General features: G+C 42.8%; 1 protein-coding gene across 2 annotated transcripts in view; it reads right to left on the reverse strand.

Annotated features, from left to right (window-relative positions):
* Nucleotides 1-24,742, reverse strand: part of DPYSL2 (dihydropyrimidinase like 2) — a 59,492-nt gene extending 34,750 nt beyond the window's left edge. Inside the window, exon 1 of one of the 2 annotated variants that reach the window (XM_075207179.1) lies at nucleotides 24,220-24,742. In XM_075207179.1, coding sequence (XP_075063280.1) covers nucleotides 24,220-24,510 — 291 coding nt within the window. In that variant the 5' untranslated portion in view covers nucleotides 24,511-24,742. Of the gene's footprint in view, nucleotides 1-8,245; nucleotides 8,417-24,219 lie in introns of those variants that run through there. The other variant, XM_075207180.1, reaches the window with a different exon arrangement.
* Between the last annotated feature and the right edge of the window lie 2,200 nt (nucleotides 24,743-26,942).

Consider the following 26,942-nt stretch of genomic DNA (forward strand, 5'->3'; position numbering starts at 1 on the left):
TTACAATCAATGATCCATTATGTATATGAAGCTCATTTTGAATAGTGCACAGCTAAGGCACAGCTAAAACATCCTGGGTATCAGAAGCTTTAAACATTGTCAAAGTGTTTTTTCAATAGTCATCATCATCATCAATTTATATAGCACCACTGATTCCGCAGCGCTGTACAGAAAACTCATTCACATCAGTCCCTGCCACATTGGAGCTTACAGTCTAAATTCCCTAACACACACACTATGGTCAATTTGATAGCAGCCAATTAACCTACCAGTATATTTTTGGATTGTGGGAGGAAACTGGAGCACCCGGAGGAAACCCACGCAAACACAGGGAGAACATACAAACTCCACACAGATAAGGCCATGGTCGGGAATTGAACTCATGACCCCAGTGCTGTGAGGCTGAAGTGCTAACCACTAAGCCACCGTGCTGACCTTAGTCATAATAATTTCCAATAGAGGACTTTTTATTCTGTATAATACACAAGTTTTTCTAATGAACACTGAAGGGATGACATCATAATACATTGATTATAAGTGATCAGAACTTTATTTACAGGTGTTTATACATGCATTAACATCACTTGTTTATTATGCAATTTATAATAGTGAGTGAAGACAAAACAAACCTACACCAGACTGTTTATAAAACTGATAACTTGTGTGAATAGGATTTTCATTGCAGGTGTTCTACTGGACAGCCAATGGGTGCCAGGTGAGAAAACTAAAAAAAAAGAACATCTCCTTTATTTTAAAGGTGCACAAATATCAGATCGCAGGAAACACATGAAAAATGTCTCAATATTCTTACAGAAGCAATGCACAAAAGGTAATTTGGACAAGCAAGCACCTTGTAAAATAGTATTAACATGGCCATGTAGGGTCAGCAGATTTGGCAGCATAGCTTTGGTAAGGTGCAAAAGGTGAAGTGTGACCTTGCTCCCTTATTTCCCCAGAATACAGACGCACCTGCCTCTTTTACATACAGTAGATACCCTGCCAGACAGATGGGAACTGAAATAACAGTTTGGGTTTCAATGCCATTCACAGGATAATTCCCAAGGAAGGTTGTGTGGCAGATTAACCATTTATAGAGAGTATTACACTAAGTTATTCACTATATAGTCCCACTGATTTATTTACTTTGATGGTGATTTAGAGCTGGACACAAGGGCATTAGCACTGTATAAACATGCATCTCACCTAAAACTGGTTGTACTACACGTGCACAATGTGTGCTAATATTTAGAGTGACTATCTCACACTTACAGCCACTTGCAAGTTAAAAACACCCCATTGAGTTGAGTTGTAGTTTGGATTACAGACATCTTTGAAATACATTCCTGAGGATTCGTAAATTCCGAAAACCTACAGTCGGGTGCAGTTTTCGAGTTAATGATGATGACGCACATTTGCTCCAGGTGCATTTAGGCGTTAGATCAGTGTTTCCCAAATCCAGTCCTCACAGAGCACTAACCGTGCATGATTTTATTATCTCCCTACTAATTAGGGCGCGTGTGAACTGGAAAACATGCACTGTTAGTGCTCCCTGAGTACTGGATTTGGGAAACACTGCATTATATTTAAGGTTACACTTAAATACGTGGAAACTTCCCTTTACAAGGCAGCGCCGCTTTAAATTTACGCTGCGAAGAGGCCGATCTCCCGCGAGTTGAGAAAACAGGGTATGATACATTTACCCCCTGGAAAGGTAAGTGTGAAGACTGTAGTTTGCATATATACACATGAGTAACTTTTACATCCAACTGAACTTAAAATCACCCCATATGTATTTAGTAATAAAAAAAATTGTTTCCAGCCACTCTCTAGGTTTATAGAGCGCTTTGCTCTTTCCAGAATACATTCATATGCAAACTAGGCAGTGATCTTTCTATAAAAGTCCAGTAAAAATCTATGTATAAGTCGTTGGAACACATTCATGAAAACTGCTGCAGAAGAAACAAATGAGGCGCTGCAGCCGTGGAAACAAGACGATTGGTGTGTATCTCCACAGATTAACATGATAATCAAGGTCCGCTGTACAACATCTAATCAATGGGCTGTTGCTCTGGGAGTTGCTTGGTGGATTGGTTGTGACTGGCTTGGAAGAACTGGAACATTTAGAAAACACAGCTAGAGTTCTACATTGATAAAACTTTCAGCTATTGTGTTTCACTTTCTCTCTTACAGCTTTTATTAAGTACATTGCTTTATATTTTTGCCTCGCTTCTGTTTTTCCCACAGGCCTTCATCTAACCTAGACAGCGTTAGTTATTTTGCTTCCAATTGTTATGACACAGAAAATTGGCACATAAAGTATAGGTGGTCCGTTTTACTTTTTTCAATTTGTTTAATGTGCGGCTATCTCCAGGTTTACATGTGAGTTATCCTGTAAAATATATTGTTATATTCGATGAGTAGTGATATTACTCCTGTAAAATATAACTTATATTTGGAGAGCAGTGATGTCACTTGTGTCACATGACTCACTGTGATAGTGTTCCGGGATGGAATGGATCAGTCAGTGTAGGTAAAACACACCTAGATAAGAGAAGCACCTTATACAAAGATCATGCTTTATTTCATATTGAAACTTGTGTACTACAAGTTAACCCGTGCATGATACTCATGCATTCTAGTCAAATCAAGCTACTTAAGGTGTTAAAAAGGTTCTTGTCATGCGTTTGGGGCTAGGCCAGGCCTCCTCAGGGGAAGAGCGTTACTTCCCGACGTAAGCGCCCTTTTTTAACGTGGATTTGTCAACATGTCACCACCTCATCATTCTTCTCCATCACCTCATCCTTCATCTTCATCGCCACATCCTTCATCTCCATCGTCTTACTGTTCTAAAACCTCTCGATACACAACGTTTCTGCTAAACACCTTATCGCTGTGCTCAATCAGTCTTCCTTGAAGGGCAGTATTCATAACCTGCACTGTCACATCACTGCTTCTCCGTATTCGTGAAAATGCGACATACAATTGTCCATGACCAAACACAGGCTCTGGTAAATAAATACCCACACGGTCAAGAGTTTGAGCCCTCAACTGGTAAATTTAGCCTTTACTACCCCTCCCACGGGGGGGAGATGGAAGTTAACTGACTTCACTATTATAATTTTTTTGTCAAATAATGTCAGTATAACAAATTTCAGGTCAATTGGATGAGCCCTTTCTGAGAAAATATTTTTTTTCACACACACACACACTAACACACGCCGCTAGGCTTATATATATTAGATAAGGAACAACAGTAAAATATGCGAATATTGAAATTCACCTGAGAGACCTGTGTCCTGTAACAAAAATAATTGTCCTGCAGCCTAATCTATTTATTTGGTCACTGAACTCCTTCGTGATACCAAATATTGTATATATTTTCCGCAGGGGGGAGCATTGTTTTCATTATAATGCGTGTCTCACTTAATTCATTTATTTTATAATGCTATGTAACTGGTCATTTTTGCTTTGCTATTTCTATGAATTCCTCCTTTTGGTTTTCTCTACAACTGTTGCAATTTGCGAAAATATAACACTCAATGGGAGGAATTCAATTGGCCGTGTTACTCTCGAAAGTAACGCGGCCTGCATACTATTACCGTGAGTACGGTAATAGTGTGCATTATTACCGTTACAGTAATTTTTAATGCTGATTTTTCGCGCCAGAAATCCGGGTCAAAAAATACCGTATGAACGGTAATAGTGCGCAGGCCGCGTTACTTTCGAGAGTAACGCAGTCAACTGAATCTCCTCTAATGAGTGTATTATTCATTAAAATAAAGTATATGGGAGGATTTAAAAAAAAGACTTTCACACAGGTGTGGCTCATGTGTTAGTTAAGCAAACCTTGGGCTGGGTCATCGGGCTACCAGTCGCTGCCCCTGGTTGCCTATAAGTGGTTAGTATGGCTGAAAGAGGGGTTACGGTTGGGGTGCATTTGACAAAAACGTCAGTGACCAAGACAGCTCAACTCTCTAATGTTGATTGAGCAAGTGATGCCAGCATGCAACTGCAAGTGGAAAACATTACCAACAAAGGGCAGAAGCACATAGCCCAGGATTATGGTATTCGTGCGTGAATTTAAAGACAAATCATGTGAGCAGCTGCAGATCTTGTGGTTGCAAATTGGTTGGAAATTGCACTAGAAAAATTACAGACTCCTATGGGCAACAGCACCTGTTTTCATAAATGTCCCCCACCATGTTTCCAATCCATTCCTTTAGGATACCTATTGTCACTTGAATGTATAATTCAACTTATATGCTTCACTGCAAGGTGCTGATGGACTCTCATGATGGACATACAGGTACATATGAATGAGCCCTAATATGTAAGACTACATCAAGCTTGGAAATGTCCCTTGTTTAAAGCACCTTCATAATTCCTTCACGTGATATTCCCATATGTGAAATCACTATTATATTCAAAGTTAGAGCCCCTCATTTACATAACAATTGAGGTCAACAGTTTGGTTCATTGAACTTCAGTTCTATTATTTTATTAAAGTTGTCCTTGTGTATAACTCCTTGTATTCAAGAAACATTGCTAACGAAAGTGTGCATCTGTCTCACCACTTACTTCGTCAATGTATTTTCATACATTTCAATTGTAGACATATGCACATGTATAAGTTCAACAGATTTAATGTACTCTGATGATTTTAGTTGTATAAATTATTGCTATACCTTTGAAACAATAAATAAAAAGATTTACATATATATAAAAAAAAAAGTTATAGGTCATTTAAAGGCATTTAGACTGGGCCACCAAATTCAGACCAGGATTTTCCGAGGCTAATTTGTAAACTGAATATTTTTATAAATGTATTTCCATTTTCAATCAATATTAAAAATATGCTATTTTTAGCTGTCTTTAATTATTGCTCAATGCTGAGGATTAAATTTGACTTCTTCTCTAACCCTCTAAAGTTTTTTTAATTGCCAACTTCCTCCCTGTACATAGGGAACACAATTAAAAAATATTATCCCTCGGAGAAATTGCACATCCCCTTTAAGACATAAAAATTGTGCTCACCTTAGTAAATCTCCCCATGAATACCTATACACATGAGCAATAATGATTTTTTTTATATTACAAGAGCTTCCATAAAGATAATGTATGTATCATATTAGCACTGACAGCTCGTACACCACAGCTTTCATTCTGGGCATATTTTAATCTTCTGGACATATATGATTCAGGTTCGCCTGTCAGATAAGGAAACCCCAGAACGCTGACGAAAACAAACAGCGAATTGTGTTTACCCCCCCCCCCCCTTCTTTTTAAGATTGCTGAACGGTCCTTTAACAATCCTGGTGCTGGGCGTCTCCACCTAAATTACATGCTCCAGATTGCTCCAGTGAAGATGGGAGAGACTGTGCATTAATGCACAGTGCGTCTCGTCAGATGGCAGTGGTTGCCATGGAAACAAGACCCCACCAATGTTCTGTGCCAACAATCCTCTACTGGTCTGTCCTCAACCTGGGATGTCACGGGGTGTCTCTGTGCCTCTCCTCCCCCCCTTTTACTAATCCACATACAAAAGGACACAATGAAATGGCAGGGTGATGTGCCTGACAGAGCAGTGCCAGTGTGATCTTAATATATGTGATATGACTGAGGGTACGTCTAAGCGTGCGCATCAGAGACCAAGAGAGCAGCTTGTATGTGTGACAGGCACAAACAGTGTTCATGTGTGACAAGCAGTATGCTTCTACTACAGGCAGTGCAATACGGTGATTATATGTGACAGAGCAAAAATTATGTACAACAAGGAGCGCTATATGTGCGTTTGTCACATAGGTACAATGTGTGTGTGTGTGTGTGTGTGTGTGTGTGTGTGTGTGTGTGTGTGCATGCACATGACAAGTAGAGCAGCATATACATGATGTGCCCAGCAAGGTACTGTGTATATGGAACAGGCGAACAGGATTTATATGGGAAAGACATGCAGTGTGCACATATGAAAGTCAAACCAGGGTGTATGTGACTGGCAGAGCAGCGAGTACCCACGACAGGCAGAGCAGCGAGTACCCGTGACAGGCAGAGCAGTGAGTATCTATAATCATTATGTATTCATTATAGGCAGTGCAGTGTGTATAATTGTATGAAGGGCTGTGTGCATCTTTGACACTCCTTTTCTCAGGATGCTGTTCTCTAATGTAGAATAACAGAAATACCATTACAGTACTACAGTCTGCATAGAACTTCTGAAATGACATACCTGCTCAGCATTCCTGATAAACATACACATTATGATACACATAAATCCTGTGCAATTCCACCCTGGTAAATCCACTGCTTGATGTTGGCATGTTCCTCACAGCAGACCTATATATGTTATGTAACCATCATCTACACTGAAATCATGACTACTAATGCATTTGTCTGTAGATACTGCATCTTCCATGCATACTGCTGCTACTCTAAGTACTCATAAAACATTCATATATTTTGAATTGACCAAAACGTTGGTTTCATAAAGCCGCTATCTCAACTTATGTTATGGGACTGTCTGTTTTGACGATATCATTGCAAAGTAACTTGTCCACTGTATTTTACACACTACATTCCTAAACACAGATGATAAACACACTTTTTTTTCTAGATACACTCCATGTACCCTGTAATATCATAAACACACTGCAGGTACCCTTTGAAGCCTGTAATAAATGACAGGGCACCCTGTATAATACACATGTCTGGGTGCTCATATATAAATGCACCGGATGGTACCCTGTATAATATACATGTCTGGGTGCTCATACATAAATACACCGGATGGTACCCTGTATAATATACATGCCTAGGTGCTCATACATAAATACACCGGATGGTACCCTGTATAATATAAATGCCTAGGTGCTCATACATAAATACACCAGATGGTACCCTGTGTAATATACATGCCTGGGTGCTCATACATAAATACACCGGATGGTACCCTGTATAATATAAATGCCTAGGTGCTCATATATAAATACACCGGAGGGTACCCTGTGTAATATACATGCCTGGGTGCTCATACATAAATACACCGGATGGTACCCTGTATAATATACATGCCTGGGTGCTCATACATAAATACACCAGATGGTGCCCTGTGTAATATACATGCCTGGGTGCTCATATATAAATACACCAGATGGTACCCTGTATAATATACATGCCTGGGTGCTCATACATAAATACACTGGATGGTACCCTGTATAATATACATGCCTGGGTGCTCATACATAAATACACCGCATGGTACCCTGTATAATACACATGCCTGGGTGCTCATATATAAATACACCGGATGGTACCCTGTATAATACACATGCCTGGGTGCTCATACATAAATACACCGGATGGTACCCTGTATAATACACATGCCTGGGTGCTCATACATAAATACACCGGATGGTACCCTGTATAATATACATGCCTGGGTGCTCATACATAAATACACCGGATGGTACCCTGTATAATACACATGCCTGGGTGCTCATACATAAATACACCGGATGGTACCCTGTATAATATACATGTCTGGGTGCTCATATATAAATACACCGGATGGTACCCTGTATAATACACATGCCTGGGTGCTCATACATAAATACACCGGATGGTACCCTGTATAATATACATGCCTGGGTGCTCATATATAAATACACCGGATGGTACCCTTTATAATACACATGCCTGGGTGCTCATACATAAATACACCGGATGGTACCCTGTATAATATACATGCCTGGGTGCTCATACATAAATACACCGGATGGTACCCTGTATAATATACATGCCTGGGTGCTCATACATAAATACACCGGATGGTACCCTGTATAATATACATGCCTGGGTGCTCATATATAAATACACCGGATGGTACCCTGTGCAACCTTGAATACAGTTCTAAAAATAGCAATCTGCCGCCCCACAACATCATGAATCACCCTACCTACCACATCCCTCCTTTGCACAAATAACAACAATGCTCCAGCAGCATTATACCGTCTACACATCACACTGTGCTCTACAACCTGTAATATATAAACACACAGCATCCCTAAGCCAATGCACACACCAAGCACATCCTATATAATGACACACCTACATCCTTCTACGCGGGGTCCAGTATACAGATTGCACAGATACACACTGACGTACATAGATGGACATGTTGGCATAGGCACACTCATGCCATGGGCTCTGCAGCAGTGCCCAGGCAGATGCCAATCACTGAGCTCCCACTCACCGTGATGCGAGGAATGTTCTTCTTGCCCTGGTAAGACATGTTTGCGTCTCTCCCCTCGGAGCAGGGCGGGGGACTGTGCTGTGGACGGAAGGTGCTGAGGAGGATGCGCTGCCCCCAATCTTCCTATGCCGCGGCTGCAATAAAGGACTTGCAGCAAGTGCCAGTGCGCATGCGCCGCGCCACTCCCTGTCCTCATCGGAGGCAACAGCTCCCGGCTGCTCCCATTGGCTGAGGTGGCAGCCGCTATGTTAATAATCAGCCAAGGCAGTGGGCGGGGCCGCAGCGAAGGATGCAACGACTGCAATGCAGTGGAGGGAGCCGAGATTGATGCGCTGCAAATCCAGTGCCGGGTTGTGATATTGCAGTGCAATCCCACTGCCAGACTACTGAAGAAATTCAATCCAGTCCCAATCAGTGGCAGATATCCTTACATGATGCAATCCAGACTCAGAGTCATAATACAGGGAATACCAATTATTGAACTTGTGATTGCACAGTGCAAGCCAGCGGTGCTTCTGGCAGTGATGTACTGAAGTGAAAACCATTGCTTGGTGCAGTAAATGTCACAACTGTAAAGTAATTGAAAATACACTGAAGCATTTTGATAAAGTGCACACTAATAATAACACTAGGGCTGTGCGACAGGGGCGACCGCCCAGGGCGCAACAGTGAAGGGGGGCGCAATTTAGGAATATTTTAGGTTAATTTGGTTAAAATTGAGGGCTATGGGGGGCATTTGTCTTTCTCGCCCAGGGCACTAGAATTCTAAGTTACGGCTCTGAATAACACTTCAGCTGCAGTGCTGTATAGTGTAGGATCAAGGAGAACATGGGTCCTGGGGAACAACATGCACCCACAAATCATACCCCAGTGCTTTTTCTTCTGCTTTCAGTGTGGTTGCCCACACTGCCAAGGGCCAACACTGCAGAACAACCTGAAATAGTACCAGATCAGGGGGTAAATGTATCAAGCTGAGAGTTTTCCGACGGGATTGAAAAAACAATCAGATTCTAGCTATCATTTATTTAGTACATTCTACAAACTGACAGCTAGAATCTGATTAGTTGCTAGAGGCAACATCTCCACTTTTCACATCCCGGCAAACTCTCGGATAGATACATTTACCCCCAGAATAACTTGTTATTCTGTAGTAAAGAAGCAATCCAACATCTCCATGAACTGCAGAGTACTCCCAGGCAGGCCTATGTCATATAGCCACTTGTATTTGTTTTGCATCTAAAATGCAAGTACAAATGCAAGTGAAACAGCATTTGACATGTGTTTGTAAAGCTAGGTACACACTACAGAAATTTCAACCAACTTTTTATGCCGAGCGATTTTACATGCGATTGATGGTCCGATCGCTCGGTACATGGACTGCATACACACTAGCCTTGTTTAGGACGATAAAGGGAAGAGCGGAAGTTCCTTTAGCGACTTTTTAAAGCCATGTTGTCGTGAGCAATGACTGTAATTTCGTACTTATTGTTGTGGATCGGTCGGAAGTTTATACACACTACACAACGGAAACGAGATTGGAACGAAAATATTAAACGGTACGACCAACCAAATGAGGCGACAATAGTCCATTTGGGCAGACTTTCGACCATCGTGTCACTGCACACACTGACCCGACTTTTGAACGAGCGGTCGTATGTCGGCTGATTTAGCCGATTATTGGATGAAAACTGTGTAGTGTGTACCCAGCTTTAACTGCATTTTTGCTCACATTTATTTGGGTTTGCGTAGGACACATATAGGTCTAACTATCATTGGTGGGCAGTGGGCAGCAGTACTTAAGGGTCTGTATTGCAGCAATACAGAAAGATGTACAGCTGCTATTCAAGAACACTTACCTGCCATGCAATCCTCAGTGAAAACCCTCTCTGCAACGAAAACAGTTGCGAAAGGAACTCAAATGACAGAGTTGACTTGTTGTTTCATCGCGCATGCGCAGTAAAGTCAACTATGGCCTAAGGAGGGGAGGGGGGAGGAACATGCAGCCTGCAAACAGTGTCCTCTCCAGCGGGATGGCACTCCATTGGAAAAAGAAAGTAACGCCATACCGATATTGAGTGAAGTTTTTAGTGCTAGCAGTGGTTTTTATTATTATTTATTATTATATATTTAGTTCACCATCCCCATACAGATCTATAGGATCGGTGCTAAACAGCTGAAAATTGCTTAAGGCCGGAGAAATCTCTGATGTCTCTGGTGGTAAGCCTTTGTTAATGGTTACAAAGTGTTGAAGGACCCTTTTCCTGGCACTTTTGCCGAATTTTAGGCTCTTCACCGCTTCATAAATATACCCCATAGATCTTTCAAACGTACATTCATTTGCTCTTAACACAAGTGAATGAAGCAGGCAGTGTTTAAAAAAAATGATCCTGAATGCAATTAAAATCACAAATGGTTATGGGGTCATTGGAAACAATAGCTTCCATTATCAAACCATTTCTATCTGTTGTACAAGTGTTAGGAATATATAGAAGGAGGGTGACATGAGTTCCATTGTGGTGGCATAATAGGGCAGATGGGGCCAGGGCCTGATTAAGAGTTCAGACCGCCCAAGACTAATACACTCATAGTGCCCCCTTGCCTTCCATTCTCGGCTCATATGCATCATCCTTGTCTCTCCTACACACTTTTCCTTAAGTGCCCGCCCCCGTGGATTACACATTGTCTTCAGCCTTTACTATGGGAATAAGTCAATATTAAAGCCTAAACATTGATCCAAGCACCAGCGATCATAGCCCGGTCTTGTTACAGCTAATAAGGGGGACAAGCAGTGTGGCAACCAGCACCAGGCTATGACAACTTGAAATGGTCCCATTATAACAGGATGACCCAGAGCTTGGTATCAACCTCTAATTGGCAGAACCAGCCCTGGCCTGGTCAGCATGAGGGTGAATTTCCTAGCTGAACTGGTTCAGAAAAACAAATATGCAGGCCCCTACCTCCTATTGAATACCAGCCCCATGCTAAAAGCACTGCGACCCTTCCAAATTCCACTGGTGCAAATTGGAGGTTGGGTATAAAGTAACATAATAAGAAATAGACTTTAGTATGTGACACTATTGGTCCAAATAAATTCTGGAAGCTATTAACTGCTTGGCTATGCTGGCACTTGTAGAACTACAACCACCAGCATTCCCAGGGCTTCTTCCATTTAGACCCCACATGGTGTATGAATGAACTTTGTTGTATCAATCTGTCATTCGTATTGTGGCTTCTCTTGTAGCAAATCGCTCATCGTCAAAGAAAAAGAATATAGACAACCAAGAAGATGATGAGGATGGCTTTGTATAGAAGAACAGAAGATGAAGGTCTCTATAGATTTAGGAATGAAACAGAAGGAAACAAGATCCCATTGTAAGAGGATGAGGGAGAGGCTTTATTTCTATTAAAATAATTTATAATTGGTTAATTGGTGTGAGTTTTGTTCTTACTGACACTTTACCACGTGAAACAACTGTCTCATGGCATGCTGGAACTTGTAGTTCTAAAAGCACCAGCATGCTCTAGTAAGCCCTGGCAGCAGGGCCGGATTAACCAGAGGTCTAACTGGGCTACAGTCCAGGGGCCTGGGGCATCCAGGGTGCGCTTGACAGAGCTCAGCAGCATTATTGATTGGTGCGGACGCGCCCCCGTCTGATCAATGTTGCTGAGTTCTGTCACTGTTGCCCTTCCGTGGCCCTCAGTAATCTCCATACTGAAGAGATCTTGTGAGAGTGTAACAAGATCTCCTCAGTAAGGAGCTTACAGCGTGCCGCAGAAGGACAACAGTGACAGGAGAAGGTAAGTGCTTGGGGGGGGGGGCGCTAGCTAATGGAGGAGGCTCACGGGGTGGCGCAGGCGGCTAACAGAGGGGGCCTCACGGGGGAATGGGGGCCTCCTTAGCCCAGGGGCCTCCATTCCCTTAATACCTGGCAGCCATGGGTATGCTGGCTTTTGTTGTTGTACATGCATAGGCAGTTAGTGGTTTCCAAGGCGCACCTGAACTAGTAGTGCCACAACTAAAGTGTTTTGTTTTACTATTTACTTATTACTCCAACCTCCAGTTGGCAGTAAGGAGATTGGGAAGAGCCCCAGTGCTATCAGCACGGTGCTGGTTTTCACCAGGAGGAGGCGGGAGAATTCAGCATTGTACTGACCAGGCCGGGAATGACTGCCACTATTACAGGGAACCCCAACTTGGTGCCAGCTGCAACTTTTGTGGGGGAACCCAATGTTGTTTGTCCCCCAGCATTAGCTGTAACCAGACCAGGCTATGAACACTGATCATGTTTGGCATGGGGCACGTTTTTGTTTTTGTCCCATTATTTATTATTTTTTTTCAAATTATTTTACTCACTAGTCATCATCATCATCAAGTAGATGATAATGATGATGGACATATGTAGTGTGTGGCCACATCAAGTTCTGCACAGCAAGGCAGCAGTGGACTGGTTATGCATGGAAGATTTTAGGGGAGGGCAGTAGCGCTTTCATTTATGACATGGCCACAACCCCTCTCATGTGTACGCAGTCTGTTCGGATTCAATAATCGCATAAGCTGGAAGTTATGTAATACATAATAATTCACTTGATCAATGTGCTTATTACAATGATTTACAATGGGCACCTTAAAAAACAATCAGACATATTAACATTAATATATACTGTGGCCAGATCATCTTGAAATGTACTCCGACAGGGAGGGGGGGGGGGGGTTAATACCTGGCACCAAAGAGGTTAAACCCCAGCACTATGGGATGTAAAAATGTATTAAAGGGAATGTTTATTAATTTAAAAGTATATTGTTAATGGCCACTGTGGCGCAGGTTTGTAACCGTCATGCAGCGCCGTAAAGGTTAAGCGTTGGGCACTGGGAGTGTAAATGCATTTATTTTAGTATTGGTCATGTATTGATTTATTATGAGATTTTGGAGGAAATTTGTTTCTGCAACTGTCTGAAGAAAGGATCCCATGCCAATTAAGTCTTTCATGTGAGTGACTAACACTTTTTTAGCCTGAGTACACAGCAGAGAGTCGTTACCTCTAATCCTATCTTGTTTAAAAGATAGACGAACTACATGAATAATGTAAACAGCAAGTGATTAAGGAAATCACAGATGTAAGTTTTGTTAAGCATAAATTGCAGTTAAAATCCAAGTTTAGAGAACATATTAAATCCTGATGCAAATCTTTGAATGTAATATGTCAGACTTTTTGGTGCCTGGTTGGAAAAGAGGGCTGGTTTACCCCCTGCAAATATATGAGACAGAAACTGTATAAAAAGAGCACTGTTTGACCATGTTTTGTATTATTCCATCTGTGACTTCTGGAGATCACTAGTACCTCAAACTAGTGTGTAACTGTCCTTGTAAGGACTACTAGAGATAATAAAACATCACTGTTTTGACACCTACTTACCTGCTGTAATTCCTGTGACCTATAGATTAGACTAAACTAATCCGTTATTTGGCTGTTCTGAGGTTGGGACCCAGCATCTAGTATCAATGCTCTACCCACTACCCTGCAGCTCTGGCCAGTGTGATAGACCAGGGGGAACCATCCACAGCTACCCTGATCTGAAGGAAGAGGTCATGGGTACCAGCCCAGGTGCCCAGCAAGAGGGTTCACTTGCAGTGAGAGTTACCCAGAAGGAAGCGGTTCTAGGCACTGGTGAAAGAGCCAAGTGGTGGCAGCAGAGCCCTTCCTACTGCATTTAGAGGGGCATAATTGGGATAAAGAAAGGGCATGGTGGCAAGGAAAACCCAGGCGGTCCCCAGCATCACGACATCATGTCAATTATACATTTAAGAGGTGATTCAGAGTTAGGTGAAAATTTTGCCTGTGTGAAGGACAAATACTGCATGCTGTACAAGAATACTGGCATTTTGCAGTCGGTATGCTGTTCTTCTCCACACAACTCTGATTTGGATTTTGCATTTACATTTTCCCCTTGCAGTACAAATGGTTTTTCCAAATACAAATTTTGCACCTAGTAGCTGGATCTAAACCAGCCCCTAATTATTAAGAGATAATAATTGTCTGATGCTGAGTTGGATGTCTGTTGCTTAATTTACGATAACAAATGGCCCCCATATGAGTCAGAGGCATCTCATGATGCATCCAATTCTGCCCCTTGTAGCGTATCAGGTTTATGTTAGGCATACATACCCACATATGCATACAACAACCAGGTCATAAGCACAGAAAAGTTTGTTAACATTTGTTTTGAAAGTGAAAAATGCATTCACTATTAGGCTTGATATAATACACCCTTGCCCTCTAGCAGTTGCAAAAGGTAACGCTCCTGACAGGAGTATTGTGTCTCTGGTCTGCATCTGACTGTAATTGCGTGAACACACCTTTACTGACTCGGCATATGTTAGACAGCCCTTCCCCTCCCTTCTGACCTGTCAGTCGTACAGAGGTTCAAGTGTCAGATACATGTATAGGCATGTGCTCTCATTGGGGCATGCACAGTGCAAATGTGGGTAAGGTACACTACGTAAAGGGGATTACATCCAATTCAGCATCAAGTTTTTAACTAGAGAGCAAACTGAAATGATTCCCTGTAAGTTGTCATATGGCTGCCCTTGACACACGTGTTGGTTGACCATGATTTATACTCATACTTGTCTACTACATGTCTACACTCCCAGAAGTGTAGGCCACCCTCCCTGATTCAGTCAGATCTTCTGGGCAACTGCAAATGGAGCCATGATAAAGCGTTTCGCTGCAAAAGGCACTGCACGATGTGAATCACGGCATTGTGCAACACAGAGTGGGGCCATGAGGATGCAAATCTCTTCATCATGTCCCGCACTTGCCCATTGGGCCTCCACCTTCGGGAACTCCCGAAGGGAGATATAGAAAGTATGTGTGGCAAAATGAGTTTGATTACACTGTAACTATCCTGTCCCTCGTTTCTTACAAAATGTGGATTACAGCATGTACTTTTTATAGCCCTTACTTTTGTTCCCCAGCTGAACAGAGTACAGCTGCAGTGTCTAATTACATGTGGATAAGGGGACATTGTAGCTCATTGTAAATATGTATATTGGTTATTGTATATTGTTGATGTGGCAGTGAGTTAGTTATTCATTGTCCTTAAAGTGAAGCCAGGGGGGTTATAGGTAGGGATCAGGTTGCAAAATACTGGTGAGGGGGAAGGCTAATTAGTATCCATTGTTCTCAGAAGACTACTCCATACGTTTGATCTACAATCTGGCAGGGTATGTTCTGTAGAAGTACAGCTCATCTCCACTCCCCTCTCCAACCCCCCTACTCCAAAACTCACCAATGTTTAACAAGGAGAAGCCATGGGGTTTTGCCAGGGAAGGGAAAGCACTGTGAAAATGTGACCCTAGATATAAGGAGCCACTCCAGGGGGGGGAGGAGATATTCATTCTGGGATTTGATTCATGTAGCTGGTTTTGGATTTTCATTCTCTACCAATGGACTACAGCTGCAGCTAAAAGAAGAACCATGGGTCTTTAAGTCAAGACATCCAGGTGACTGTAGCTACGTAAGCTAGTGGATTTTATTTACTATGTGTACATAATAATTGTCAGGCACCGCCTCCGCACAAACATTAGGTGTGAGAGCCTCCGCTGTGATGTCCTGACCGTCACGTCCAGTTGCCTCGCAATGGGACGCTTTCCTCTATTTACAGCCGCTGCGGGCACATGCGCAGTTGCTAGTCAATGGGACGCCATGCGGCTTCCGGACAGCTGTCGGCGAACCCCGGCTAATTGCCCACCTATCAGGGCTCATCTAGAGGGATAACTAGGAGTCTCTGGCACCATTAGAGTGCCAGAGTATTGGTTTCACCCAGCTCCAGCACCTTGTTAATAATCTGATCTTGTTCCAGTTTTGACCCGGCTATTCTCTGACCTTCCTTTTGGATTACACTTTGTACCTTGCTGCTAGTTCTGGTATCCTGATTCCTGGCCTGCCTCTGACTATTCCTTGGATCTCCCTTTTTTACCTCGCTGCCAAGTTTGCTCTGACCCAGATTAATTGACTATGCTCTGTCCACTCTGCTACTACGCTGGTGGGTGTCTCGGAGAACCGCGACCTGCGTACTCTCTTGCAGCAAAGCCCAAACTCCCTTGCAGGGGTGCCTGGTGAACATCGGGAGTGCGGTAGACTCCGCACCTCTTTGCTCAGCTACGCTAATGCCAGCTAGTAACTTCCTCACAGTTCGTGACAGTATACTCTGGCCAAGAAGATAAGTGGTTATGAAGAACCCTCCGCTAGAGATCTTCTGCTTCATCTCACTAGGAGGGTGAATCAGCAAGATTCTAATCAAGCTCAGCTTCTGCAGTGCATAGAGGGGATAGTTTCCAGTTTGGACACCCTCCAGGGATCCCTGCTAGCAAGCCAAGTGGCCTTGGTGGTCACAGTCTCCTCTACCCCTACAGCTTCCACATTCAGTGCATCAGCCTCCAGAGGTTTACGTATTTCCTCACCTGAAAAGTTTGACGGTGACCTCAAGAAATACCGGGGGTTTCTCAACCAGTGCGCCATCCAATTTGAATTGGCTCCTGAGAATTTTACTTTCGGAATGCACCAAGGTGTCGTGCATAATTTCTCTTCTCATGGGCCAGGCTCTAGCCTGGGCTTCCCCCCTCTGGTGGAGGGATGACTCTATGCCTTAAAATTTTTCTTGCTTCATCGAGAATTTCCGGAAGGTATTCGATGAGCTAGGTCGTGTTTCCTCCGCTGCTTCAGGATTGCTGGCCCTTCATCAAGGATCCTTAACTGCTGGTCATGCAGTTTAGTTATGGACCCAAGCTGCGCTGGAATAATGAGGCACTCGTGGCTACCTTTTGGCATGGGCTTAATGAACGTATCAAAGACGATTTTGCCTCCCATGATCTTCCATCCAGCCTGGATCTCTCTCTTTATCAAGGTGGATATACGCCACAGGGAACATAACCAGGAGAGGGACAGCTGTCGTCGACCCTTTCCTCGTCTGGCCCCTCAGTTTCAATCTCCCATATCCACGTCTGAGGAACCGATGCAGATAGGCCGATCCCGTCTCTCCCAGGAGGAACATGACAAATGCATCAGAAATCATCTCTGTCTTTACTGTGGCGAATCTGGTCACCTTCTCCCCTCTTATTCCAAGAGACCGGGAAACGCCCCATCCCTGGCGATGTTAGGGAGGTCATCCTAGGATTCAAGTCCCTTACGCCCTACTACGCACGAGATGCCGAGTTCTTCATGCCTGTAGTTCTCTTTGCACCGGCTGTTCCCTAGCAGTTGTCAGCCTTCGTGGACTCTGGATCCGCTGGAAACTCCAGATCCGTCGAGTTGGCCTTCAAGCTCCATCTCTCCATTCATCCTTTGCCATAGCCTTTGACTCTGACTGCGATAGATGGTAACCTTATCTCCAACGGCTCCATTGACCTCATTAACAGTCCATTACGGTTGTCGGTAGGAGCACTCCACTCTGAATGGATACATTTCCTAATTCTTTCACAGTCCATCAACCCGGTGATTCTGGGACTGCCCTGGCTCAGGGCAAATTCACCTCAATTCGATTGGCACCGTGTTCTGGTCATCTCCTGGGGTCCCACATGCAAGCATCGATGTCTGTGTCCAATACTTCCTGCCAGGACCTTAATCTCTTGTTTCGCCTCAACTTTTCAACCAAATCCTCCCTGAATCGTAGTCAGATTTTCTGGACGTCTTTAGCAAGACAGCCGTGGAATCTCTGCCGCCTCACCGTCCTTGGGAATGCCCCATTGACCTTATCCCTGGCAAAAGGATTCCCAGGGGCAGAGTATTTCCGCTATCTTTACCAGAGACTCAGGCTATGGCGGCCTACATTTCCGAAAATCTTGAATGCGGTTTTATCCATAAATCTACCTCTCCCGCTGGTGCCGAATTCTTCTTTGTCAAGAAAAAGGATGGGTCTCTCAGGTCTGTTATCGATTAATGCAAATTGAACACCATAACTATCAAAAACCGCTATCTCCTTCCTCTCATATCGTAGCTCTTCGCATTCGTGGAGCTCAAATTTTCACTAAACTAGATCTTAGGGGAGCCTACAACCTGGTCCAGATTCGTCAAGGCCACGAATGGAAGACTGCCTTCAATACCAGCGATGGGCACGATGAGTATTTGGTCATGCCCTTTGAACTCTGCAATGCCCCGGCAGTCTTCCAGGAATTAATTAATAAGATTTTTAGAGACCTGTTATATTCCTCCGAGGTTGACTACCTTGACGACATCTTGATCTTTTCAAAAGATCTTGCCTCGCCCCGGGAACATGTCAAAGCTGTTTTATATATCTCCTTCGAGAGAACCGTCTGTATTGCAAATTAGAGAAATGCTTATTTGAACAATCACAAGTACTCTTCCTTGGCTATTTAATTTCTGGAACAGGGTTGCAAATGGATCCTAAGAAAGTAGGAGCTATCCTTGATTGGTCTCAACACTCTGGTCTCAAGGCCACTCAACGTTTGATCGGCTTCTGTAATTATTACTGACAGTTTATCAAGAATTTCTCCTCCTTAATCACACCTATCACCTCCCTCACTCGCAAAGGGGGACAGGTGATAGACTGGCCTCAGGATGCTATCATCGCCTTTAGATCCCTGAAGGAAGCCTTTTCTGTTGCTCCTATTCTGAGATAACCGGACCAGCATCAACCATTTTATCTTGAAGTAGATGCTTCTTCAGTCGATGTGGGAGCAGTTCTTTCCCAGAAAGATTCCGCTGGCACCTTTTCCCCTTGTGGATTCCTCTCCAAAAAAAATTCACTTTGTGAAGCCAACTATGGCATTGGTGATAAGGAACTCCTCGCAATCAAGGTAGCCTTGTAAGAATGGCGGTAACTCCTGGAAGGGGCTCTCCATCCCATTACAGTTTTTACGGATCTTAAGAATCTTACCTATTTACAGTCAGCGCAATGTCTGAATCCTCGGCAGGCCCGTTAGTCACTCTTCTTTTCCAGATTTCAACTTATCCTGACTTTTTATGCTGGCTTCAAGAATGTTAGGGCCGATGCTCTCCGTCTAACTCCTGTCCTCCTGTTCCTAAACCTATCATTAGTTCACTGAAGGTTCTAGCTTTGACCAAGTCCTCGCCTAAGACACCTCGTGTTGGGCGTTCCTTTGTGAATGCCCATCTTCATCCCAAACTTTTATCCTGGGCTCACAATTCCAAATCTGACAGCCATGTGAGTATCAAGAAAACCATTACCCTTCTATCCCATAGTGATGGCATTCTTTAAGCTCTGATGTCCACAAATATATCGCCGCCTGTGATGTTTGTGCCCATCACAAGACACCTAGATGATCTCCAGCTGGGCTTCTTCTGCCACTCCCAGTTCCAGAATCCCCATGGACAAGCATTTCTATGGACTTTGTCACAGATCTTCCCAATAGTCATGGGTTCAACACCATTTGGGTGGTGTTGGATCATTTTTCGAAATGGGCACACTTTGTTCCTCTTAAGAAAGTACCTTTGGCCCCTGAGCTTGCTCTCCTTTTTATCAACATTATTTTTCGCCTCCACCGCTGTCCCCTAGAGATCATCTCTGATCGAGGAGTACAATTTATCTAAATTCTAATGATCCTTTTGTAAACATCTGGGTGTCCAGCTAAAATTCTCCTCAGTCTACCATCCCCAGACAAATGGTCAGACAGAGCGGGTCAACCAGGATTTGGAGACTTTCCTCCGTGGTTATTGTTCCAACCATCAAGCCTCCTGGAGTGACCATCTTCCTTAGGTGGAGTTCTCCCATAATAAACATCAGCACGAATCCAGCAGCATACCCCCCTTCTTTACTATCTTCGGTAGACACCCTGTTTTACCTATCTTTTCTGAGGATTCCAGTGTCCCTGTTCCCGCTGTTCAAGGAATGGTTCGTGACTTTTCCAGGATCTGGTCTTAGGTTCAAAACAAGTTGTTGCAATCCTCCAACCGATACAAACACTTTGTGGATCGCCATCGCAGAACTCATACAGTTCTTCATGCAGGGGACAAGGTGTGGTTATCCACCCGTAACTTCAAACTCAAAGTACCATCACTAAAATTTGCATCTCATTATATTGGGCACTTCTGCACCTCACGCATCCTCAGTGCTGTTACCTAAAAACGCCGGTTACCTCCCTGTCTCCGTGTACACAATTCCTTTCACATATCTCTACTTAAACCCTTAATTCTTAATGAAGTGTCATCTTCCTTCTCCTCCCGTCAAATCTGTCCTAGGAGATGAGTATGAGGTTGAACATATCTTAGACTTCTGTACCATTCGAGGCAGAACACAATTCCTGGTCCACTGGAAAGGTGTCGGCCCAGAAGAGAGGTCTTGGTTGGACAAGAAGGATTTACACGCTCCCTGTCTTCTTTCCAATTTCCTCAGGGGCCAGTCTGCTAATCGTCCTGTTTCGGGGAGAGGGGAGGGAGGTACTGTCAGGCCTGCCTCCACACAGACATTAGGTGCGAGAGGCGGACGCCTGTGATGTCCCAATCGTCGTGTCCCGTTGATAGACAATGGGACGCCATGCGACTTCCAGTTAGCATCTCTGACCACCGGCTAATCACCCAACTATCAGGGCTCACCTAGGGGGATAAATAGGAGTTTCTAGCAACATTAGGGTGCCAGAGTATTGGTTTCACCCAGCTCCAGCAACTCGTTAGTATTCTGATCCTGTTCCAGATTTGACCGAGCTATTCCTCTGACCTTCCTTTTGGATTACACTTTGTACCTTGCTGCTAGTTCTGGTTTCCTGATTCCTGGCCTGCCTCTGACTATTCCTCGGATCTCCCTTTTGTACCTTGCTGCCTGGTTTGCTCTTACCCAGATTGACTACGCTCTGTCCACTCTGCTACTACGTTGGTGGCTGCCTCAGAGACCGCGACCTGCGCACCCTCTTGCAGTGAAGCCCAAACTCCCTTGCGGGGGTCCCTGGTAAAACACTGGTGGTGCGTTAGATTCCACACCTCCTTGTTCTACTGTGCTAATACCAGCTAGTAACTTCCTCACAGTTCGTAACAGTAATCTAGTGATTGTATTTATTACAATAAATGTATTCCTTTACTTTCTAACTGCATTTGCCTCATTGACTATTAAGGACCTTAGAAGTTACTTGGTAGGCTTCCCTGGCCTAGTAAGGCACCTGTGGGTGGCCAACCAAAGTGAAGTGGGTAGAATTGGGCCAGAAAACCCGGTATCTTCAGAGTATGTTACTACTGTAAACAAAACGTGAAACTATAAAAGTAAGAAACACTCAATTTTAATCCAATAGAAGTTAGTCAAACCAGGAATAGACAAGTGCTAAAATATCGCATTATCTGGCTTTACTGGCAGCGCGATTTTTCAAAGATATATTACACTATACAGACATATTTTAGGTATTAGTGACCCTTAAAGGGGTTTTGAACCTTTAGGTGATTATAATCTATTGACATGCATGTGCCCAACTGCAACTTTTACTGCCATGTCTTACTATGTTCCTTCTGCACCTTTCAGTCTTATCTTTATATAGTCAAACAGAATTGTTTCTTTTTATTAAGATATAATATTGAACTTCTCATCATATCTCAGGGCGGCAAAAATAAAGATATCATTTTAGTCATATTAATACATGGCTAAAAATCATAGCATTAAGCTATAAACACAATAAGCACAAGTTGCAGTAAGGCATGAACAAGACAGACGTGATGATGTAAAGCATTTTTAAGAATTAGCAGGATCGTTGTCTGTCTCATAGTTACTGTATAATGTCTAGTTGGAAAACTATATGTCTTTTGTGGTACAAATACCCATATATATATATAAGTAGAGGAAAGAGGTGAACGGGAGAACAAATCAGAACTTCAATCAAGTGATTGCAGCTTCTGATTGGTCCTCCTGCTAACCCCTCCACCCCAGGGTTACACAGCCCCAGTTTTGGTAGTGAGAAGAAAGGAGGTACTCTGAGAGAACGCCTGTATATTGCAGCCCCCATGGTGCCAACTAGGAGCAAATTAGTTACATCAGTGTGTTTGTTAGTACAGCTTTAAGATGCAACACTTCAATCACAGATCTGTCAGTAATGTAACAACTGGTAATAACAGGTTCATGGGCCCATAGTTACCATAAAAAATGATGTTTCCCTAACATACATCAACATGTATGTTCTGTTGAGTAATTTAAAATAAAATATATTACAGGTATGGGATCTATTATCTGGAATGCTTGTGACCTGGTGTTTCCTAGATAAGGGATTTTGTTCAGAATTTGGAGCGCCATACCTAAATATACTAAAATGTCTTTCCCCACAATGCAGTGTGTATTCCTCTTTTCATTAAATTGTTTAGCACAGCTCCTTATAGGAATTTCTGGGTAAGAGGTTTCAGGATAAAAAGTCCCATGCTTTTTTTTTTTTTAAATTAAAAAAATCTATATAATTATAATCAGTGGTGGAAGTGGTCTGGAATAGGGTGGTGTGCTATACCGCCACTTCTCATTGTAAAGCTATCACATTCCATTCACTTACATTTTACTTACTACCACTTCTAAAATTCAATACTGCCATCTCTAAATTTCCACTTTCAGCTACGGATTATAATTAATTATGAATTTTTATTTCTTTAGTGCTTCAAGAACCCTGTTCAATATTGTTATGATCTAATGGTAAGAGACTTCCCTCTCATTAGGGTTTGTACAGTAAGCACAAATAGGATTAAGACAAATTATGATCTATTAGAGCTTGTTTGCATGCAATTTACCAGCATTCTTAGGTCTATCTGCACTAGAGAGGTCCTTTGAAGCATGATAGGTTCATTTATGAAGAATAAGTAATAAATATTAATATGAATAATATAAATAATTATATGGTGCAATGTATCTATACTGTACTACTGTTATGGGTCAGAGTATACATATATCATTGTCCATGTGTGTCTAATTTACTTAGTGATTTGGAAGGTAGTGTCGACAGGGGTGTGGCCGTTACTGGGCCTGGAGGTGAGGTGGGTCTGCCAATATCTTCTTGTATCTTGTTCTGCCAAAGAAAATGTCATTTTTGCAGACCTTTCATTGCATCATTGTGTCTATCCCACAGCAGTAAGCAATGGTCATGATCTGCAGAAGCCAACCTGTCGTCATTATCCAGAAGACAGTGGCAGATACCTGTTGGTTTTATGGGACAGTCCTCCACGTTGAATATAATTCAATGTTAACTCTTGTTAAAATGTATTTTATAGGTGCAGAAAATATTAACAACCACAATGGTTAATTCTTCCCTGATCTAAACATTGAAATTAACACTTTTCCAACACTTAGGACCCTCCCTGGAGTCAAAAAGTTTTGTTTGAGGCCTTCGGAGAGGGGCAACTGAGAGTTTATACAAAATCAAAGAATAAAGCAAGAGAAGAAACATATATAAAGCATATGGAATTATATGTATTTTTTTCTATCTGTAATGCAATGGGTATTGTATACTTTTGCAAGCAATCGATATGTCAACTGCATTATGTGATTAAAAATAACATATCTTCTATTTAATATACTGTGGAATTATATATAGTGTATATAGATAGTTACAACCACAACTGCATATATAGGGTGGAGTCCATATTGACAGTAATATTCCTACAACTGGAGTCCAAATGAATGGTTGCATGATACAAAGCATTCTACAAGATGAGCACAGAACAGTGTTATTTCATTAATACAAGTCTACAGCATTGCAACCGGTACTTACTGCATGCAATGAAGAGACTAATACTATCACAAGACCTTTAAGATGAAGATAAATGGACCGTGGCAAGAGAGAGACACAAAGGACATTGTCACTACTGTATATATAGCACATTATAAGGATATATAAACTTTAAATACAGTGAAAATGAGGACCCCACTCTATGACAGCTGAAGCAAGAAAAGGGTTAATGCCCTACCCATGGCCACCTCATTGCACCCAACCAGCCACCTCCCCCTCTTATGTATTCACATAGGTCATGAAACCATCACCTACCTTGTCATTGAGGTATTGAAGGGCTTCCTTGCCATAAGAACACTTGATTTCAATCTTCCTTCCTATGTCTGAAGGGGTCACATCCTTCTGCTGGGCAATGACTTTCCCAGACCCTCGCCCTGCTGACAGGGAATCAAAATTTATGGTCTTGTTCTCAGAAGACCCTTCCACTGGGCAGAACATCCCACAGAATTTCTGCCTAGGCTTGGGACTCCCAGATCCCATGTTCTTAAAGAAGGCTGGGACCTCTTCCCCTTCATTCTGCCTGCCAGGTTGCTTCTTGTCAGCCATCCTGAGCCCCTGGGGATGGACCAGTTATTTCAGACAAATAAAGATTAAAAAAAAATATGGGGAAAAAAATAAGGCTGCAGGGGGAGGACTGTGATGAGGTGGGAGGAGAAGGCACTGCAGGTTAGGAGCAAACAATAGAACTGACTACTCCTCACACCATGCTGAGTCCTCTGGTTACTTCAGCTGGAGAATCTGCCGGGATCCTCCTTACAGCTCACAAGTGCACAGGCTGCTCCTCAACTTAGCAGAATTAAGAAGCAGGGAGGGAATGAACAGGGTGGGCGGGGGGTTCTGCAGAAGAAAGGCACATAGATCCGGAAGTGATGCGAGCAGACAAATGGATTAACAACGAATGTATCTACAAGTTGCTGAGAGAATTGTCTTCCTTGTCATGCAGAATAAACATACATAGGAATCAGATGGTTTGTGGGTATGTGTGTTCACATTGGGGGCGACGCTATTGAATCCTGGTATATGTTCATTTATATATTCCTTTATAACTGCGCAGAGATGTTACAGTAGCTGCATAGTAAGGCACAGACACACTACCGCCTGGTTTGCATTAATTGCATTGGTACATTGTTATAGGATATAATAAAATATATCTTGTATGGTTTTCCTAGAATTGCTGGAACGAGTCTTAGGAGTGATTGATTAGCACCTCCAGTGTTGCAGTGCTGCACGTTTAGGTCTGTGTTGCAGGATCTGGTCAGACGCTAGGTAAGGAACAAAAGAAGAAGGACTGAGCCGCACAGTGATCAGGGACTGGCTGTCAGTATGCACAGTCTGACAGTACTGGGTGGCAGGGGGGTGGTGCTCATGCTGTACCTTGTAGGCGCTGTCCTTTCAGCACTTGCTGTAGACATATACGAGACCTGATAGATGGGGACAGCGCCCAGTGTCGGGGAAGGAAGCGCACATGTGACTCGTCCGTACAGCCTGCTCTGATACTTGTATGGCCCAATGTGATCATGTATGCACCAGTAACATGTAATGATGTGTTTTACTACAGATAGACAGAGCCAATGAAGTAAGTGACACAGATCTCAATTATGGGGAAAGAACAAGCAGCTGAGTGGAAACATATAATTATTTCAACTGTTATATCAATTTAAAAAGGAATACAATTACTCAAAATGTTTTTGTTTTGTCCCCTCACCCTTATTGATTCAACCCCACCACTTACTAAGCGCCCCAGCCACCCAACACCAACTACAGGACTTGTCAGGTACTAGTCAGTGGCCAGGTATTGTATGGCTACCTCCAGTAACATAGATGATGTCACCTGTGGCTCTCCATTGGTCTGGTCACTGTAAAAGGCTGTAGAAACATCTGTCTCATTCAAAGCCTAGGATACATTTTTAGATTATTTAGAAATGTTGTGGGTACTAGAGGTAGTACCCCAACCCTTCATTTAGAGTGCTTTCCTACAAACCTTCTATTCCAAAACCCTGTGGATATGACAATGACACTCTTGTTATAAGTTTAAAAGTTAATGTTACAGCTGTGGTATGTGGACTGTACCCTTTTTTTTAACTAGTATTCCTTTAATATTGGTAAGATTACTTCCATCTATGTTTCTATGTCCTGTGGTGGAAGTACACACAGTGTAGCTAGAGCAGAAGCTGAAGAAGCACCAATTACAAGTTCTATGTATTTTTATTTTATTATTTATTGATATATTTTCATCAAAACATAAGTAGTTTGACTTCCCAGGAACTCTTGCGCGAAGGGGACAGAGGAACAATCCTGAATTTGGACTGTACCTTGGTTCTTCCACAGCTGTGGCGTCTGTTTATGAAGACTGGTTAGTGCATTTTGTAGCCATGAGCTTGCATAACTTTGCTAAAAGTAAGTGGGCAAATGAAGAATGCAATTTATATTCAAAGCAATGACTTCTACTCATATTGCATCCCAGCCATCTTTAGCTCCCGGTGTATTAATGCTACATAGACCATACCAAAGCTCTATAGAGATTCCTGTTTGACTATCTCAACTTTGAACAGATTTTTTTATTCAATCAAAAATTTGAGAAATTATGAATATTTTAATTTTCGTACTGATTTACTGAACTGCTTGGACAGATGATATGAAGATAAAGTGGTAAAGGGGCTCTTATCATAAGCTTACAATCTAAGGGACAGGAGGAGTTTGATACATTAGTGCAATGGATTGCACATTGCATATGGCCAGGACACTTCCAAAAGGGGAGTGTGGCTACATCGTGTTATGGGCATGATGGGCATCCCAAAGGACATGGTCACTGCCCCAGGAAGGCACTAGGCTATCCCCAAAGCCCCATCATCCCCTAGAATCACACTCCAGAGACACCTGCATCCGTTATGCGCCCCAAAAGTTGGGCGCGAGCAAACCTTACAACTTCCCATGAGTCGCCTCAGCAGCCTATTAGGAACATTTTAAAGAAAAAAAAT

The sequence above is a fragment of the Mixophyes fleayi genome, chromosome 4 (assembly GCF_038048845.1).
Source record: "Mixophyes fleayi isolate aMixFle1 chromosome 4, aMixFle1.hap1, whole genome shotgun sequence".
Taxonomy (NCBI): Eukaryota; Metazoa; Chordata; class Amphibia; order Anura; family Limnodynastidae; genus Mixophyes; species Mixophyes fleayi.